General features: G+C 43.6%; 1 protein-coding gene across 1 annotated transcript; it reads right to left on the reverse strand.

Moving 5' to 3' along the window:
- Positions 1–1143: 1143 nt before the first annotated feature.
- Positions 1144–11766, reverse strand: LOC134496919 (vomeronasal type-2 receptor 26-like). The gene is made up of 6 exons (XM_063302635.1): positions 11546–11766; positions 9633–9924; positions 6503–7357; positions 4768–4995; positions 3851–3977; positions 1144–2039 (listed from the first exon to the last, which is right to left on the reverse strand). Exons 1-6 carry the CDS (start codon positions 11764–11766, stop codon positions 1144–1146), a joined length of 2619 nt encoding a protein of 872 aa, XP_063158705.1.
- Positions 11767–17329: the final 5563 nt, after the last annotated feature.

Here is a 17329-nt window from a genome sequence, read left to right on the forward strand (position 1 = left end):
CAAGAATGCCAAGAAAGTTGGGGAAAGACTCTCTAGCAGAGGAAGTCTGTTGCACAGCATAGGGGTTATCACAGGGAGATTCCTTCGCATGGTCTCACCTGCCTGAATTCAGAATTTGTGGGGATTGCAAACATTTTTTCCCCCTGGTAGGATGGTTGATTCTGTCTCAAGAAAGCAGTCCTGAAGTGACCTTAAGACTAAGCCATATAGGTTTATGTAGAAGAAAATCTGTGCATTGACAAAATTTCCATTTGTCAATTACAAAAGGCCACACTGCTTGGATCCACACGTATACTATGCTGATACATTATGACAGCTGAGGTTCTTGGGAAGAACTTAGACCAAAAGAAAGCCCAAACCAGCTAAACAACTGACAGCTGCGAGTTCACATTGCTGTGAATAACAACAACAACAATAACAACAACAACAACAACAACAACAACAAATTTTAGGTTGCATATTGTTCAGCTCTGGTAATAAATGACAACCCCAAGAAGTTTATCTACATCAGCTTTCACAAATCTTGACAGTCACTATAAAGGGATTCTCCAGCTCTTGCTGTATTTCCAGTGGAAGTGGGTTGGTGTTTTATGTTTAATTATTAGCCTTCCCAGGTAGACCAGAGAGGAAACATGACCAGATGAGTTAATTCTACTTTATTCTTAGGCTACATTAAAAGAACCATGCAAGTCTGAAAGTACAAATCTCCCACCCTATCCTTGACAGACTGGGAAGCTAGGGAGGATCCATTCTGAAGAAGGTCCCCTCTTCCTCCTCCTCCTCCTCCTCCTCTTCCTCCTCCCTGTAATCAAAACTATAACTATATAACTGTAAAAGTACTATTTAAAAATTATATAACAAGTGAAATGATCAAAGAGATCTTGGGATGGGTGTCTACCCAAAATAAAATCCCATAATCTACATAAACCTATGCATACCATTATATAAAAAAAAACATGACTATATTAAAAGGAGGCCATCTTCATCCCCACCTTGCAAAGCCACAAAGGCATCGAAGGTCTTTCTCCTGAAACTTGACCCTATTTCTGATGCTGATAGCACCCAGCAGGGTACCTCTCTTAAAGTTTTAATAGGATGGTTGACTCTTTTAGGCTTAAGTGCTTGCTAAGGCCAATTTTACTGTTATTTTCTCCTTAGGTGCTTCCTACTGTTTAGCTCAGGTCTCAGTACAAGAATATATATTTTGGGGAAAAAAATGCAGAACAATAAGCCAGCACTGGAGGCCAAGATGGAAAAGATCTCCACGACCACCATGTATTTGCCCTTGGTGCTTAAATAAGTTGGAAGAAAGGACACCCAGACACTGCAGAAGACCAGCATGCTGAAGGTGATAAACTTGGCCTCGTTGAAACTGCCAGGCAGGTTCCTAGCCAGGAAGGCCACCATGAAGCTGATGGTAGCCAGAAAGCCCAGAAAGCCCAGGACAGTGTAAAACAGGGTGACCGATCCTTCGTTACACTCCAGGATAATTTCTTCCATCAGGGAGTGCATGTCAACATCTGGAAAGGGGGGAGCAGTTACCAACCACACAATATAAATCAAGGCTTGAGTAAAGGAGCAGGAAAGGACAATGGAGCTGGCCAGGTGCTTCCCAGACCATTTCCTCATTCCAGCTCCTGGTGTGGTGGCCATGAAAGCCAGGACCACAATGATGGTCTTGGCCAAAACTGAAGAAACAGCAATTGAGAAGATGATGCCAAAAGCTGTTTGTCGAAGGAGACACATAAATTCTGTGGGCTGTCCAATGAAGAGCAAAGTGCTAAGGAATGAAAGCAAGAGGGAAGTGAGGAGAACATAGCTGAAGTTCCTGTTGTTGGCTTTGACGATGGGGGTCTCCCGGTGCTTAATGAAGAGGTGAAGCACCAAAGCTGTGAGGAAAGAAAAGAAAAGGGCAAAACAAACTAGTGTAAATCCCAAAGGCTCTTCAAATTTCAAGAAGCTGATATCTTTTGGAAGGCACAGACTCTGCTCCTTGTTTGGATACTGATCTTCTGGACATTCAAGACAATCATCCATATCTGTGAAGAAAACATGCTTTATGAGACAAATCACTCTTTGAGTGATAACTTCCTTTAACTAAGTTGGAATCATTAAATTTGAGATGAATTGCCAGATTAATAGGAGTTACTCCACACTTTGGATTTAAGGGAAGCTGGCCTCTCTGTAGCAACCACAGGGTTGGCTCAATTTCCTTCCCTCCGTATACTGACAACAAATAGCATCTTTATTTCTAATTGCATTTCTTTTCTTTGCAATGTGGATGGATATGGAAACCAGAATATATTTTATTGTCTTTCTTTTTTTCTTCCAAAGGGTTTCTTTGTATTTGGTTGTACTTTTACCTGTTAGCTGCCATTATTCAAGTTGGATATGGTGGTGGGCATAAGATAAATAGATGCATATGCTAAATGCCCTACACACAAAGCTGAATCTTATGTTCTGCTGTCTCCCCCAACCCAACAGGCCACAATATTTGGATAAATTCCAGTGTTCATTATTTGCAAGGAAATCTTTCCAATGTATACAGTAATCTCTCTCTCTCATTCTCTCTCTCTCATTTTCTTTCTCTCTTCCATACCTCTATGTATCATCTAATAATGATTACAATTTTGAAGGCAAAATCTACATCTTATTTGCAATAAAATATTGGTATGTGTTGTTTGACATTTGAGTTAGGTTTCTTCCGACAAGGAGCATGGAAGAAAAAAAAAAAATCAACCAATACAGTCAAGGTTCAGACTTGTTTGGTAGATGATTTAATTCCCTTTTTATTCCATTTATTATTTGTATTTATTTATTTATTTATCAATCACATTTTTATCACCGCCCATCTCCCCATCCATTATGATGCTTGTTACTTATGATGAATGGTTTTATTAATCCTGGTATAAGTCTGCATAATGTTTCTTTTTTTAATCCTGCACTTAGAAAACTGGTGATTCACTTCAATATCAAAAAGAGTGATGTGTGTAAGACCAATACTAAGTCAACTGGTGGAATGCCATAACACGCAACAACAATATAATGAATATATGATATATCATTGCAAAGTAAAAGCATCTGACCATTCCTTCAAGTGTGTTAAAAAAATGATTAACCACAATTTATAGATTGACCAAATCAGCCAAGTTTTAGCAAGCTTGTAGGGGGTCCTCAGAGACTGAAAAAATATTTGTTTCATCCTTTTATTTGATTGCATAAATCTAGACAGGTTATGGAAACCAAAATTACCCAGAAATAAAGATAAAAAAGGAAAGTAGAATATAAGAACTTCTAATAAAATATACTGTAAGTAAAAAAAAAATACTCAAAAGAAAATAGTAACACATTCTTCCCATCCCATCCACCACCACCACCACCCCCAACTTCTAACCACTACCTCAATATTTGTACTGTTCTTTGAAAGTTAAACATTGGAGGTTATTACTATAATTTTTTTTTAAAGAACAAATCAGTAAGAGCTAATTAAGAGGCCGTATGTCATGACAGGGGGGAACTTTGAAGTAGACAGACTTTGTTTGTTTGTTTGTTTTATTTTGAGTCTCTAAATCTTTCTGGAAAATCATATTCCAAGCATATGAATTTGTCTTGCTGTGCAATGTGTTTCCATTAAGTTATATCCTGCCATTAAATTTTCTTCTTTACAGTCTTTGCAGTTATAAATAACAGTGCATAAGCATTATATGCAACTTATTTTTTTGTTTAAAGAAAAAATCAGTGAGAGCTAAAGAGGAAGCCCTTTGCCATGCAGAGGGGGGGACTTTGAAGTAGATACCTTCTTCTTAGATAATGGCTTGTGCATCAAGACTCTCCATGGAGGAACTCTTACCATTTTGGTTTGACATCTTTCCTTCAGGACATGAATGGCAATCATAACAACAAAATGGTTTCCCCTCAATCTTGGTTTTGCTATAACCAGAACGGCAGATGTCATTACACAGAGAAATGGGGCAAACCTGTGAAGAAATGGGAGAGATGAGAATGTGTCACTATTCAGAAGAATCACATTGCAACTTGGGGGGGGGGGGTTTCCTCATTGTCATTATCGTTGTTGTTGTTGTTTGTTTGTGGTCCCTTTAAGGCAGTGCTGACCCCGGTGATTGCCTGAACAATTCCCTGCAGTTCTCTCGGCAACATTTCAGAAGTGGCTTGACCTTACCTCCTCCTTCCTAGGGCTGAAGGAGAGGGACTGGCCCAAGGTCACCCAACTGCTGTCATGCTTAAAGCAGGACTAGAACGCATGATCCCCCATTTCTGGCCTCTGGCTTTAACACTGCATCAAACTGGTTGCCTTCTGCCATGTGTTACAGGTTATGAATTGTGGAGTCCTTGGTGCTCTCTGAGTTTGGTTGTATCCTTGCAGATGTTTGATTGTTTGACTTGGCAAGCCCTACTCCCTTTTTGCAATGAAGTTGTTGCCTATTCGGGCAAGGAAACATCTGCTAGAAAACAACCAAGCTCACAGAGCACCAAAGGCTCCATAGTTCATCCCTGAGCTACAGATATTCACTTTGATAGGTCATAAATTGATGACAGCTTGGCAGAAATGTGTAAGTGTAAGTGTGGCTGCAACAATTACAAAGGAAAAAAGAATACCATTCAAAAAGATATTGGCTTAGGAGGGATGGGGGTTTCAGCTCCCCACCCCTTCATTTAGAGGCAAATTCTCTCTCTCTGAAAATTATCTTCCTCTCTACACTTTGAAACCTCAGAGAATAGTTTAATAAATCCTGCTGTGAACATCACCTGGTTGAAATAGTTGGGCCATATAATGGCATCCTCCGAGATGGTGAATACTTTCCCAGGGGAACTCAGTGATGCTACTCTTCCAACTTTTACTCTCCAGAAGGACTGGTTGGGAAATGTCACCCAATTGATAATGTCAAATCCAGCCACGAGTTCCCCATTTGAGCCAAAGGTGAAGGTTTCTCCAACACTATTGTTGAACGAGTTGCTTTTCAGATAGTGGTGAAGCTAAATTGGAATGGGAAGTAAAGTAATAATTATAAGAAGGACAAGAACAACAAGAATAACAGTCCAAAAATACTTTTAAAAGTCATATTATTTTACATATATAAACTTTAAGTAATATTAAGACATCATGTTAGGTGTTTACTCTGTTTCTTCTTGCATCTCTCCCTTTAACTGGTATGTGTCTTGACAGTTTTTAGGGGGATGACATACAACACCTTTTAACTTGTTACCCCAATTAAATGCCTCTGGGAAACTGTATCTATTAACAGAAATGTAAAGAAAGAGATGAGAATACAATACTGTCCTATGGAAAGATTTACTCTTCACAAAAGAGTGAAGGGACAATAACTTAGTGATGCATCTGAAATTATCCTAATATGCCAGTCATGGATTTTGCCATGACTTGGAGCACTTGCAGCATGCTCCTGTGTCTTTTGTAGGATTGTGGTTTCCACCTTTTCCCTTTTCCTCTCTCAGCCTGAACTCATTTGAAGATGCATGTGGGGGAATGATAATTTGGCCAGGGATTTTTTTATTATTATTTCTGTTTTTTTGGAAGAATCCTGCAAACTTCAGGGCCTAGTGGAAAGCTGTAAAATGTGTGGAACTACATACTTGAAAGAAGATTAGAAATGTCTCTCTGTCTGTTCAATTTGCATTTGTTTGTATGTGTGTGCCTTCAAGTCAGGTTGACTCCTGGTGACTGCCTGGACATGTCCCTGCAGATTTCTTGGCAAAATTTCAGAAGTGGCTTGCCTTTGCCTGGTTCCTAGGGCTGAAAGAGAGTGATTGGCCCAAGTGGCTTTGTCCCTAAGGCAGGGCTAGAACTCCTGGTGTCCCGGTTTCTAGCCTGGCGCCTTAACCATTACACCAAACTGTGTCTCATTTGTTTACGACAAATGCTTTTATACCAATTCATTTGTAAGACCTGAAGCAGCTCAGAGCAGTACTACTAATCAAGATGCCTCTGGTCAAGTCATAGCTGAAATCTCCAAATCTGTCATTACATTTTATAGTCAGAGTTACAGTCTGGATATGGGACAGATTTGGCATTAGTTATTGTTTTGTCCACACTTGATGGGGGAGGATGCTCTTCCTGGTCCTGTTGGATGTCTTGCCTGCCTGTGCTAATATTGATCATTTGTCTGTCAGGCCTGCCTGTGAAAGCTGGGGATTGGAGGAACTCTTTTTTGGAGGATCAGATCCTTCCTTAATGAAAAGGAGGAAGCTTTGGCCCCAATTTCCATATTTTGTGGGTTGCTCCACGATTTTGTCCTCTCTTCTCTAGTCTTTGAAATGTATATAAGGCTCCTAGAATAGATTGTCTGTCAGTGTGCAGTGCAATATAGTCAATGCAATGAAGCTGATGATACCCGGCTTTACGTTGCGATACAGCTCTGGAATAAAGGTGCCATTAATGTCTGCCTGGGGCTTTTATTCAGCTGGGGGTTTTGCTGTAGCCCAAGGAGAGATGGGGTTTCCTGCATTAATATTCATAAGAAGCTACCTTCCATGGCTGTTGATTGAGAAGCTCCTTTCTTCCTTCATGCCTCATTTTTCTTCTGTTCACTGTCAAGGAACGCATAGCTTGCAAGCCTTCTGCCACTGCATGGACGGCATTATAGAGGCTATAGCTGTGGCTGGTCATGCTCATTTCAAACACAGACCCAGGAAGAGTTTCTAACTTCTCCTCTCCAGTGCAGTGTCCCCCTGACTTCATTCCTACACTGGAATCAGAGAAAGAACACTGAAATGCCTCTTCCCAGAAATCCCTGAAAAAAATGTCTTCGTTCTCTGACGGAAGCTTTCTGTACTGCAGGAAGTGGTAGAAGCTGACTACTTCTTTGGTGTGAACTGCAAAAGAGAGTGCACCATGGATGAAGTCCATGTCCCAGCTCCGTAGCAATGGAAGTGATGTGAAATCCATTTGGGCTGTGAAAATCCATACTTTGGCTTTCATCGGTATTTCATGAAATTTTGAGAATTGAAGCATAATTCTCAAAACCATCATACTTTGAATTTCACCATGTACAACCACCACATTGGCCGTCCTTCCCATAACAACACTGATTGTCCTCAGTCCTTCCAGTGCTATTGGGTTGATTTCTGAGGAAAAACCTATTTGTGGAAATGTTTCCACAAAATCAAAGCAGATACCTTCCTGGGCAAAGATGGGCAGCACATTTTCCACAAAGCTCTCTCCACTGTCATCAATTACATACAGAACACCAATCCACATCCACTGGAAATGCAGCAGTAGCTGGAGAATCCCCTTATAGTGATGGTCAAGATTTGGGAATAGCTGATGAAGGAAAACTCCCTGTGATTTGTCATTCATCACTGGAGCTGAACCATAAGCAAACTAAAGAAATAATAATAATAATAATAATAATAATAATAATAATAGTAGTAGTAGTAGTAGTAGTAGTAGTAGTATATTGTGGAGATACCTTCCAGGATATAATGTGTTTAAATAGTACTGATACCTTTGCATAAAATTATGTGGTTTGGTATTGAGGGCATTTCAGGACTGCTTTCTTAAACTAGAATCAACCATCCTATCTGAACATACAAGGAAAATATCTTTGTGATCCCCAATTATTCTCAATTGAGGCAGGTGAGACGAGGAATGGAATCTCCATGCAATCATCACTGTCCTATGTAATTGTCTTCCTCTACTAGTCAGTGTTTATCTGAGAAGGATAACACTAACCAGAACATCTCAGAAACAAGCAGCAAAATATTACAATTACATAGCATCACAATAGCACAAATAACAACTAAAGCCTTCCAAAACATCTTAAATAAACCAAAAGACCCGGTAGCCCACAAAGAAAAAACAGGAGTCATCTACAACATACAGGACAAGGGCTGTAACAGCTATAATATAGGACAGATAGGCAGAAGACTGGCAGAGCGCATCCATGAACCCCATCTAGCAGTCAGAAGACATGATGAAAACTCCTTAATTTCAGAAATCATGGATAGACTCAACCAGAGTTTCAACTGGGAAACTGTGAGGATCCTAGACCAAGCTAAATCCAAAAACACTAAGGAATCCTGCGTGCTTTGTATTCAGACAAATCAGCCATCAGTTGACACATAGAGAGAAAAGACCTTTACACACCATTCAAAAGAGACAATGCAAAAGCTAAGAAGGAAAGAAAAAGACCACAACATATCCTCTCCAGCAGCCTATGCCCGGATAAGCAGGGATTAACACCAGACAAACAATCAAGCAGAAAACAATAAGTTAATCAAGAAACTATCAACAACAAAACCACACACCCAGCAACACTGGCAAGGCAAGCTACTGTATAGAAAAGGGGAGCAAACCCCACATTCACTAGCTGTGAAGATGTTACCTAGCCAGATAATGAAATCTCTATAAGCAAACAACATGGCCACCAACAGTTTTGTCTTATCAGAAGGCCTTGAAGACCTGGTTTTGTGCCTGGCCCTGGGGCCCTGAGTGTTTGAAGGACCCCGTTTCATGTTTGTGCTGACACCAATATTTTTTAAGGACTCTCAGCTGTATGTGTGTATGTATGTATGTGTGTGTGTGTATATATGTGTGGGTGTGTTTGTGTGTTGTATTTTTTAATTGAGTCACCAAGAGTCTCTGGTCTGAGATGGGCAGCTATATAAATTGAATAATAAATAAAATAAAACAATCAAGCTCAGAGAGCACTGAAGTTTCCACAGTTCAACCCTGACCTATATATATCCTCTTCTATTGGATACTTAGAAAGATCTGGCAATGGTCTTCCCTGTATGGAAGTTAGAGTTGGACTTTAAAGAAGGACAGAAAGTGTATTGACACTTCTGAACTCTCGTGTCAGGGAACATCTGAGAATACCACTGATATCACCCCCTCCCCGCCCAATAATTGATCACATAACAAATTGATCCAGACTTCTTACTCAAGGGTTAAGTGATTGTATTCAGGACATATTGTGTGTCTTATGCAGTCTAAAATGATGGAAAAGGGGAAGGAAAGGGAAGAAAGAAAGATCAGTAGCAAGGTGGATGGACTGGATACTGAAACAACAGATGTACTTTTGAAAGACATGTAGGGCCAGGTTGGGGAAAGATCCTCATCCTGGAAAAGCTCTGTCTCTGTGGAATCAATGAGTCAACAGTAACGTGATGGTACATAATCAACAATCAATCAACAATCAATCAATCAATCAGAAAGGTTGTCATAAGTGAGATAGTGTAACTTTGTTCCTCAATAGGCAGAGACTGGAAGGCCTTAAATGACTTAGGATAGGTTTAGAAGGAGCAGCTTGGACAGAGGAGAATTGGAGGACAATTGGATTGATTTGGTTTTAAAATATGTGTATTAAGATTCTGAGATTTGGTTCAGGATATGAAAATGTGTCATGTGGCTTCTGAGAAGCTCAAGTATATAGATGTTTCATCAAGTCAAAAGATAGAAGACACATTATTTATTTTAACTGAAGAATCCTGGTTTTAAAAAGATTAAAAGTTTTCCCTTCAGGAGACATTGCTTTCTTTTCTTTTTTTTTTTTTTTTAATACTTATTTTCTAAATGATGGCAAAACCATATATAACATGCAAACAACAACAACCACCCATTCTTTCCAACTGTTGTTTGAAGGAGGGCACCTCACCTGTGGAACTTTGTAGATGCATAGAACAGTTGCCATAAAAAGGCACACGTTAGTGTTAGGGCCACCAATAACTGTGGCTAGATTAGCCTGGGCATCGCACTTGTAGTTGGGGGTAAACTTGCCCCGTGTGGAGAGCAGTTCCACTGAGGCACGGTAAGTCCACCTGGCACGGAAATTGCTGTTCAACACATGGAACCCCAAAGTGGCATTAGGTAAGATCCTTGGATTTTCATTAATTGCTTCTACTGCAAATTGCAAAGCCAGAATATGTTGGTAGTTCTGAGTTAAGACACTGCAAGAAGAACAGAAGGCACATGCATCTACTTCAAGAAGGAACACAGGAACCATGTGTCAGTTCAAGAATTATTAATAAAGTACATGAATTGCTCTTGCTGGAGCTTGATTGTACATCCATGCCAGAAGGGAGAGAGGGAAGAAAACTGGTTACGGAGATCTAAAGGTTGAGTGAGCTCTCAGTGCTATCACGTCGTGAAAGCCTGCACAGCATTAGCATCCAAATCAATTTTAAACTTTGAGAATTGTATTGATGTTGCCTTTCCAAGGTCTCAAATGGATGTTGAAGAAGAGTGTAGAATGTGTGCATAACTTTTTCCAGAACTTTCTTGTGATCAGTGACCAGACCCAAGTGGAAAAGGACATAAGACCAAATTATTGTTATTATTATTATTATTATTATTATTATTATTATTATTATTATTATTTTCAATTACAAACCTAAAAGCATGATGCTTTGTTGCAGAAAGAAATGGCTACTACAAGAAATTTGGCAAGACTTCTGGAGATGTCAAAGTTCTAGTCCAATAATACACAAAAGAATAAAATCATCCTCAGAACAGGTGCAAGTTCTGTTAGGAAGAGGCGTTACGAAGGTTGCTATAGGAAGGCCATCCAAGGAACATGAGGGCTAGAATCTCAAGTTCCCTAAAATCAACAGGGCAAGCGTGCTCTGCAAAAGCCGCAGTGTTATATCTTCCTTCCAACCGTGCAAACGGCAAGACATTCAAGCAGGCCAAAGGGAGACCTCCACAATGCGTAGGAGAGGTAACATAGGCTGGGTAATGTTCTGGCATGAAGGGCTCTTTTTATTCTCCTGCCAATACCTAGAGTGTGATGCTACAGCTCTTGCCAAATTGGGGCTTTAGCTCTAGCTCCATGGCCAGGAGTGTCTGACCCCAAAAACTGCACTGACAGCGATCTTTCTGGATTCATGTTTTCCAGGAAGAGGAAAAATGGTCATTCAGGGACTTGGAGGAGGATCCCTGGAAAGATAAAGCTTTAAACAAGGAGGACCTTAGTACAGTTGATAATGCAGCAATTCTGTAGACAACTATCTCAACATTCTTCTTTTGCAGACTGTTGTAAAAGACCTTTAGAAGAGGACTTTTGAAAATGAGAAATGAGAACAATATTTCCCCTTGGAGAGAACTCTTATCTCACAGACAAGATACTCTTTTAAACATTCACTCTAAGACTTCCTAAAATACTCTGAACAAAACTTTGCAGTGCATTCCTATGATTGCATCACTGAAAGAAAAGCACCCTCTGTTCAGTGGAGCCTCTTCTCGGCAACAAGAGGAGCCCAAGAAGGACACATGCTCCATTTCTTCTATTCAATGTGATGTTTTCATGTGACTTAAAAGCTATTTAACATAGGAGATGGCTAACATATGTGGTCACCATCCATATCCTTTGTGTAAGTCTTGATGAGAATCCTCATCCTCATCTCATAAACATAACAACTCTCAAAAGGAAAAACAAGGAGTTCCTTAGAAAGACAGTGTTGCAATTAAGTCCCCTAAGAATTCATAGAGATGAATATCAGGGTCAGTTAGGCTGTCTCACTAAGGATATAATGTGGTTCCAAACCAAAAAGATAACATGATCTAACTTACTTGGTGAAATCAAATACTTCAGAAGAGGGATCTTCTTGAAAGGTTAATAGATTGGAAAATACATAAATCTGAGAGAGAATGCCACCAATGATAATGTCACCAGGATAATAGTACTTGTGAAGAATAGAAAGAGGGTGACTCATGGGACATTTCGCAGAAGAACTGTTCTGAACAATCTGAAGTGTCATCATCACTACAGCCAATGCCACAAACAGCAGCATCTTGCATTCAAATCTTCCATCTGGATTCCAAAACATATATATCTACTCTGATATTTAATAGACACACTGTCTTCGTAAACATATTTTTGAAGCCTTGTCTGGACAGTCATGATTAGTAGAAAGATGAAAGCATGTCTGTCTAGGCATTTATTAACCTTGTTATTCCTCTATAATGTTTTTTGAAGGTGTAGAAGTAATCACCGTTGATTTGATAATTACAGGGGAAATAATCACTGATGGAAAGACTCATTCTTTGGAACATCACTGATGAATACTTTGCCCACTACACTTTTGCAGTGAAATAGCCATGCAGAGGATGGTACTAAGAGAGTAAACACATTTACTAGGTTTCATTGAATGCATCATGTCTGGGCAAAGAAAGCCACAGTGAGGCTCTCAATGACCTTTAAGCCCATAAACTTCAGGGCAAAGTAAAATGCAGAGTATGTTTATTTATTAGAATGATTCCTATCCTGCCCAATTATAATTCACCCAAAACAATATACAATGATGGTAATCTCAAAAGTATTCCCGAGACCCAAACCAAAACTATAACATTTAACTAGAAGCCATTGGCTAAATACAAATGGCCCATTAGAAACAAATCCAAGCCCCAAAGTACAGCCATATACCACACTTAACACTCCCCAAGTATAATTATTTCCTTGTCCAGAATAAACTCTTCATTCCTTCCAGTTTAAGTTCTTCTGTCACATGTCAGAATCTGGGAATGAGAAAGAATGTCTTATCATGTACAATAGCAAAAACCGTGGAAGGGCAAGAAAAAGTGAGTTTCCCTTCCAGTTCCTCATTCTGGAACCCACCGAACAAGGAACCCTATTAATATAAAAGCTAACATCGCATGGATAGTTTTGGGCAACAGGATGATGCCCAAAGGTTGTTGGTGAAAGAGGCATGTCATCTTCTGGGTTCTCCCATAAACTGCAAAATTGCTCAAACAGATGGTGATGACATTTACAGTACTAAATGACTTTCAGGCAATTTTTCCAAAAGATACCAATAAGCTTGTTCAAGAAAAGAGTCCTTTCTGTTGCTGTAGGATGAAGGCATGTCTGATGGTGGCAAGGAGAGAACCTTCTCAGAAGTTGCACCATTCTGACTCATTGTATCCCTTATAGCTCGGTTGACATCTTCTCTGGTGGTCCCCCCTTATTAATACATATTTATTTTAGGTCACTGCTGTTTGATATGCTAAATTTGGTTTAATACAATATTTTAGCTATCATCTATCTCACTGCAGTTTTTTTATGATATTATAATGCATCAGTAGGCTAGTCCCCAACAAACTTTCCCAAGGAGGGAGGGAGGGAAGGAACAGACTAAAACATCTTAATGCAGTTCCCAAGATTCAACCTCTTTCCTCTACCTCTTCCTGATTGAAGTTTGTCTGAGTCTTTCTTCCTTGATCATGCCCTGAAATTCAGGGCTTGACATTGTCTTGTTTTAATTAGAGTTCTCAACAATGACTTACACATGCTGGGCACAGAAAACCCCATAACTAAAGTAAAGTAGAAAGTGCTTGACTTGAATTTACACAAGGAGAGGTCCAAATCTTCTTATCAACCCAGCAGATAAATTGGTTCTGCAGATGCAGGTTACGTGTGAGACTGATTACAATTACTTATGAGGGGCTGTGAAGGTGCTGTTGATGTTTTCCTTGCTTCATCTTACCTGTATATACTGCTCTTAGGTTATGCTAAAGTTTACGTTATGCTCTTCTTTAAGCATTACCTGTCATGCGCTGCCTACCTCCGAGTAACACAAAGACACTGATTCCGTTGAAGCAGGCTCTGGTTTATTCGTAGTGTAGATACAGTGGTAGAAAAAAGCTGAGAGTGACAGGAGCGCGCCGGTGCGGGGTTTAAATACCCCGCGCCGGTCAGCGCCCCCTCACTCGCGGTTATGTCACCCCCCTTTGTCCAACATGCTGTCTTGCCTGTAGGTGAGGGGTTGCGAGGCCCCGCTGGTGCTCCGGGATCGCCCATCATCGGTTTCCCTATTCCTCCGGTGATTGCTGTCAGCTGGGCGATCTCCGTTGCGCTAGCGCTAACAGCTTGGGTGTGCCTCACGATCCGCTTAGCCTTTGTAACTTGTTCTTTAGTCTTTGTAAGTTGATGGCTGCTTATCTTGAGCCCCTTCCCCTGTTTCCTTGTTATTGTCATGTATGCCATTGCGCTGATGTCTTCAGCTCAACGGCACTCATGACATACTGCCACCTGTCTGACTAGTGCCCCCCCCCCCGGCTTTCCAGTTTTTTACCAGGAGAGCTGTCAAAATGGTTTTTTTTTTTTTTTTTTTTTAATTTCCCGCCGGAGTGTTCTCACCCCTCCCTTTGCTCTGCCCTCTACCACGTGTCCCTGTAGGGTGTGTTCTTAGTGCGCATGCCCCGTTCACACCCTGGGCGTGCGCATGCTCCAGCCACACCCTGTTTGTTTGGTTCAGTTCGACGAGGAAAGAGGCGTGGCTGGTCAGGTGCTTATCAGCTCCAGGTAGGGCCCTTATTTTTTATTCTAAGTGTGTTGCCTTTGTTATGTGTGCTCCTGGGCCTTGCCCCCAGGATGCACTGTTGACTTGATTGCCACTCCCCCGTGGGCCCGGGGTGGGGGGAGGGTGCTGGCGACCGCTCGTCACTGCCTCGTGGGCCCGGGGCAGGGGGGGTGAGTCCCGGGGGGGGAGGTCCACCCAAGTCGCGGGCTTGGGGTGCCCTTTCCCTTGGGGCACGGTAGGTGGGGGGGCCCACGGGGGAGGGGTTATGCAGGTTTTGCCTGAGGCTTGTCGGGGTATGCCCGGTGAAACACCCGGGTCAGGTCAGGCGCGTTAATGTTGTGCGCCGCCACCCATTCTGGGTCGGGGAAGTGTTTCCACCTGACCAAATAGTGTAAAGTTCCCCGTTGCCTGCGGGAGTCGAGTATGTCCCTTACATCAAAGTGATGTTGGCCGTCGATCATCACCGGTGAGGGCAGTGGCGTGCTTGGGTGCCATCGGGAGGTGGTTGCCGGTTTCAGGAGGCTGGTGTGGAATACCGGGTGGAGTCTCCGTAGGTTGTGTGGCAGGTCCAAGCGTATTGCCACCGGGTTCACTATCTGCGTGACTTGGAACGGCCCGATGTACTTAGGCCCCAGTTTTTTTGAGGGTTGGGGCGACTTTAGGAATTTGGTGGATAGGTAGACCATATCCCCCGCCTGGAACTTCGGTTGTAGGTGCCGGTGCTTGTCGGCCTGCTCTTTGTAGGCCGCCTGTGCTTCCTTCAGCGCTGCCGTGATTATTGGCCACGATTCCGCAATCTTCCGTCCCCAGTCGCTAGCGTCCACCTGGGGTTCCAGGGGTTGTGGTAGCTCCGGTATGGGGACGAAGTCGCGCCCCGAGACTACTTCGAACGGAGTTTTCCCCGTGCTCGTGTGAACGGCGTTGTTGTATGCGACTTCGGCGAACGGGAGCAGTTCGGCCCAGTCGTCTTGAGGTAGTTTGTGTATGAGCGTATGAATTGTTCTAGGGTGGCATTGAGGACCTCTGTGGCTCCGTCCGTCTGGGGGTGCCAGGCAGTGGATAGGGCCTGTTGGGTCCCCGTCAGCTTTAGGAAGGCCCGCCAGAATTTAGAGGTGAATTGTGTGCCCCTGTCGGTCACCACACGTGCGGGACATCCGTGTAACCTGTACACATGGATGAGGAAGAGTTTGGCTAGTTGTTGTGCGGACGGGACCGATGTGCAGGGGATGAAGTGGGCCTGTTTTGAAAAATAGTCTTTCACCACCCAAATTGCCGTTTTCTTCTGGCTGGGTGGGAGGTCCACTATAAAATCCATGGAGATTTCCTCCCATGGGTGGGAGGGTTCTGCCACCTGTTGTAGAAGCCCCGCGGGTTTGCCTGGAGCCCGTTTGGCTCTGGCGCACGTTGGGCAGGATGCTACGTAAGCTTTCACGTCCCGTCTTAGCGCGGGCCACCAGAATTGACGCCTTGTTAGGTCCAGGGTCTTAAGGAACCCAAAGTGTCCCGCTTGCTTGGCGTCGTGGGATCTATGTAAGATCGCTTGGCGTTGCGAGTCCGGGACATAGATTCTGCCTTCCCCCCATGCCAGGTCCTGTGCCATCGTTACCTTGTCGGGGTTTGCCAGGAACCAGGGGTCGGTTTTGAGGGCGGCGGCGAGGTCCGTGCGTATCCCCCCTGGTAGTTGCGGTTGGCTTCGTCTGGTCACAGGTTGTCCCACCATCGGTTGCGCCGTAGAGTCGAGCTGCCTCCGAGCGCCGCTCCAGGTGGTCACGGCCATCCCCAGTTGAGAAGCGGATAGGACCGTCCCAATGGTGTCTGGGGCGGGCTCTTCGTCTTGGGGCAGTCGGGAAAGGGCGTCAGCGAGGAAGTTCTTTTTACCCGGCATGAACTTCAGCTGAAAGTTGAAGCGGCTGAAGAATTGGGCCCATCGGACCTGTTTTGGGCTGAGGCGTCTGGGCGTTCGGAGGGCCTCGAGGTTCCGGTGGTCGGTCCAGACCTCGAATGGTTGGGCGGCTCCTTCGAGTAGGTGTCGCCATGTTTCCAGCGCCGATTTTACCGCAAAGGCTTCCTTCTCCCAGACGTGCCATCGCCTTTCTGTCTCGGAGAATTTCCTCGACAGGTAGGCGCATGGTTTCAGGAGTCCCGTGGGGTCCTTTTGGAGTAGGATGGCCCCCAGGGAGAAGTCTGAGGCGTCGGCTTGGACCACGAACGGCCGTTCTGGGTCCGGGTGCGCTAGGGTTGGCTCTGTGGTGAACAGCGCTTTCAACTTATTGAATGCGGTCTGGCACGCAGGAGTCCAATTCAATACTGTGCCCGGGTTCTTGGCGCGTCGGGTGTCCCCCACCCCTTTGGTTTTGAGGAGGTCCATTAGGGGGAGGGCTATCTCTGCGAACCCCCGGGCGAATGATCTGTAAAAATTCGCGAAGTCGAGGAAGCTCTGGAGTTGGCGTCTGTTGCGGGGGCATTCCCAGTTCAGCACCGCCTCGACTTTTGTGGGGTCCATTTCTATGCCGTCTCCGGAGATTCGGTACCCCAGGTAGTCTAGGCGCGCTTTATGGAATTCGCACTTTGCGGGTTTGGCATAGAGCTGCGCCCTTCTGAGCTTATCGAGGACTTGTCTGACTAGGGTCACATGTTCCTCGTGCGTTTTAGTGTAGATAAGGACGTCATCTATGTAGACGAGGACTCCTTTGAACAGGTGTTCATGCAGGACCTCATTGATGAGCTGCATAAACACCCCCGGGGCCCCCGCGAGTCCGAACGGCAGCACTTTGTACTGAAAGGCGCCTAGGGGGCAGTTGAACGCAGTCTTCCATTCGTCCCCCTCCCTTATTCGGATGCGGTAGTACGCCTCGCGAAGGTCCAGCTTGGAGAAGACCTTGCCCGTGGACAGGTGGGCGAGCATATCTTTCACCAGGGGTAAGGGGTATTTGTTGGACAGGGAAGCTGCGTTTAGGCCCCGGTAGTCGGTGCAGAGCCGTAGGGTGCCGTCTTTCTTCTCCCGGAATAAGACGGGGGCTCCGACCGGTGAGCATGCTGGCTCTATGAATTCCCT

This window comes from Candoia aspera, chromosome 4 (genome assembly GCF_035149785.1).
Source record: "Candoia aspera isolate rCanAsp1 chromosome 4, rCanAsp1.hap2, whole genome shotgun sequence".
Lineage (NCBI taxonomy): Eukaryota > Metazoa > Chordata > Lepidosauria > Squamata > Boidae > Candoia > Candoia aspera.

What these genes read in the sequence shown, in the direction of transcription:
- LOC134496919 (XM_063302635.1), bottom strand. Translation starts at nt 11,766, where the DNA reads ATGCTGCTGTTTGTGGCATTGGCTGTAGTGATGATGACACTTCAGATT. An exon ending in GAAGTATTTGATTTCACCAA is followed by an intron (nt 9,925 to 11,545) that starts GTAAGTTAGATC and finishes TTCTTCTTGCAG; the next exon opens with TGTCTTAACTCAGAACTACC. An exon ending in GCATCTACAAAGTTCCACAG is followed by an intron (nt 7,358 to 9,632) that starts GTGAGGTGCCCT and finishes TTATTTCTTTAG; the next exon opens with TTTGCTTATGGTTCAGCTCC.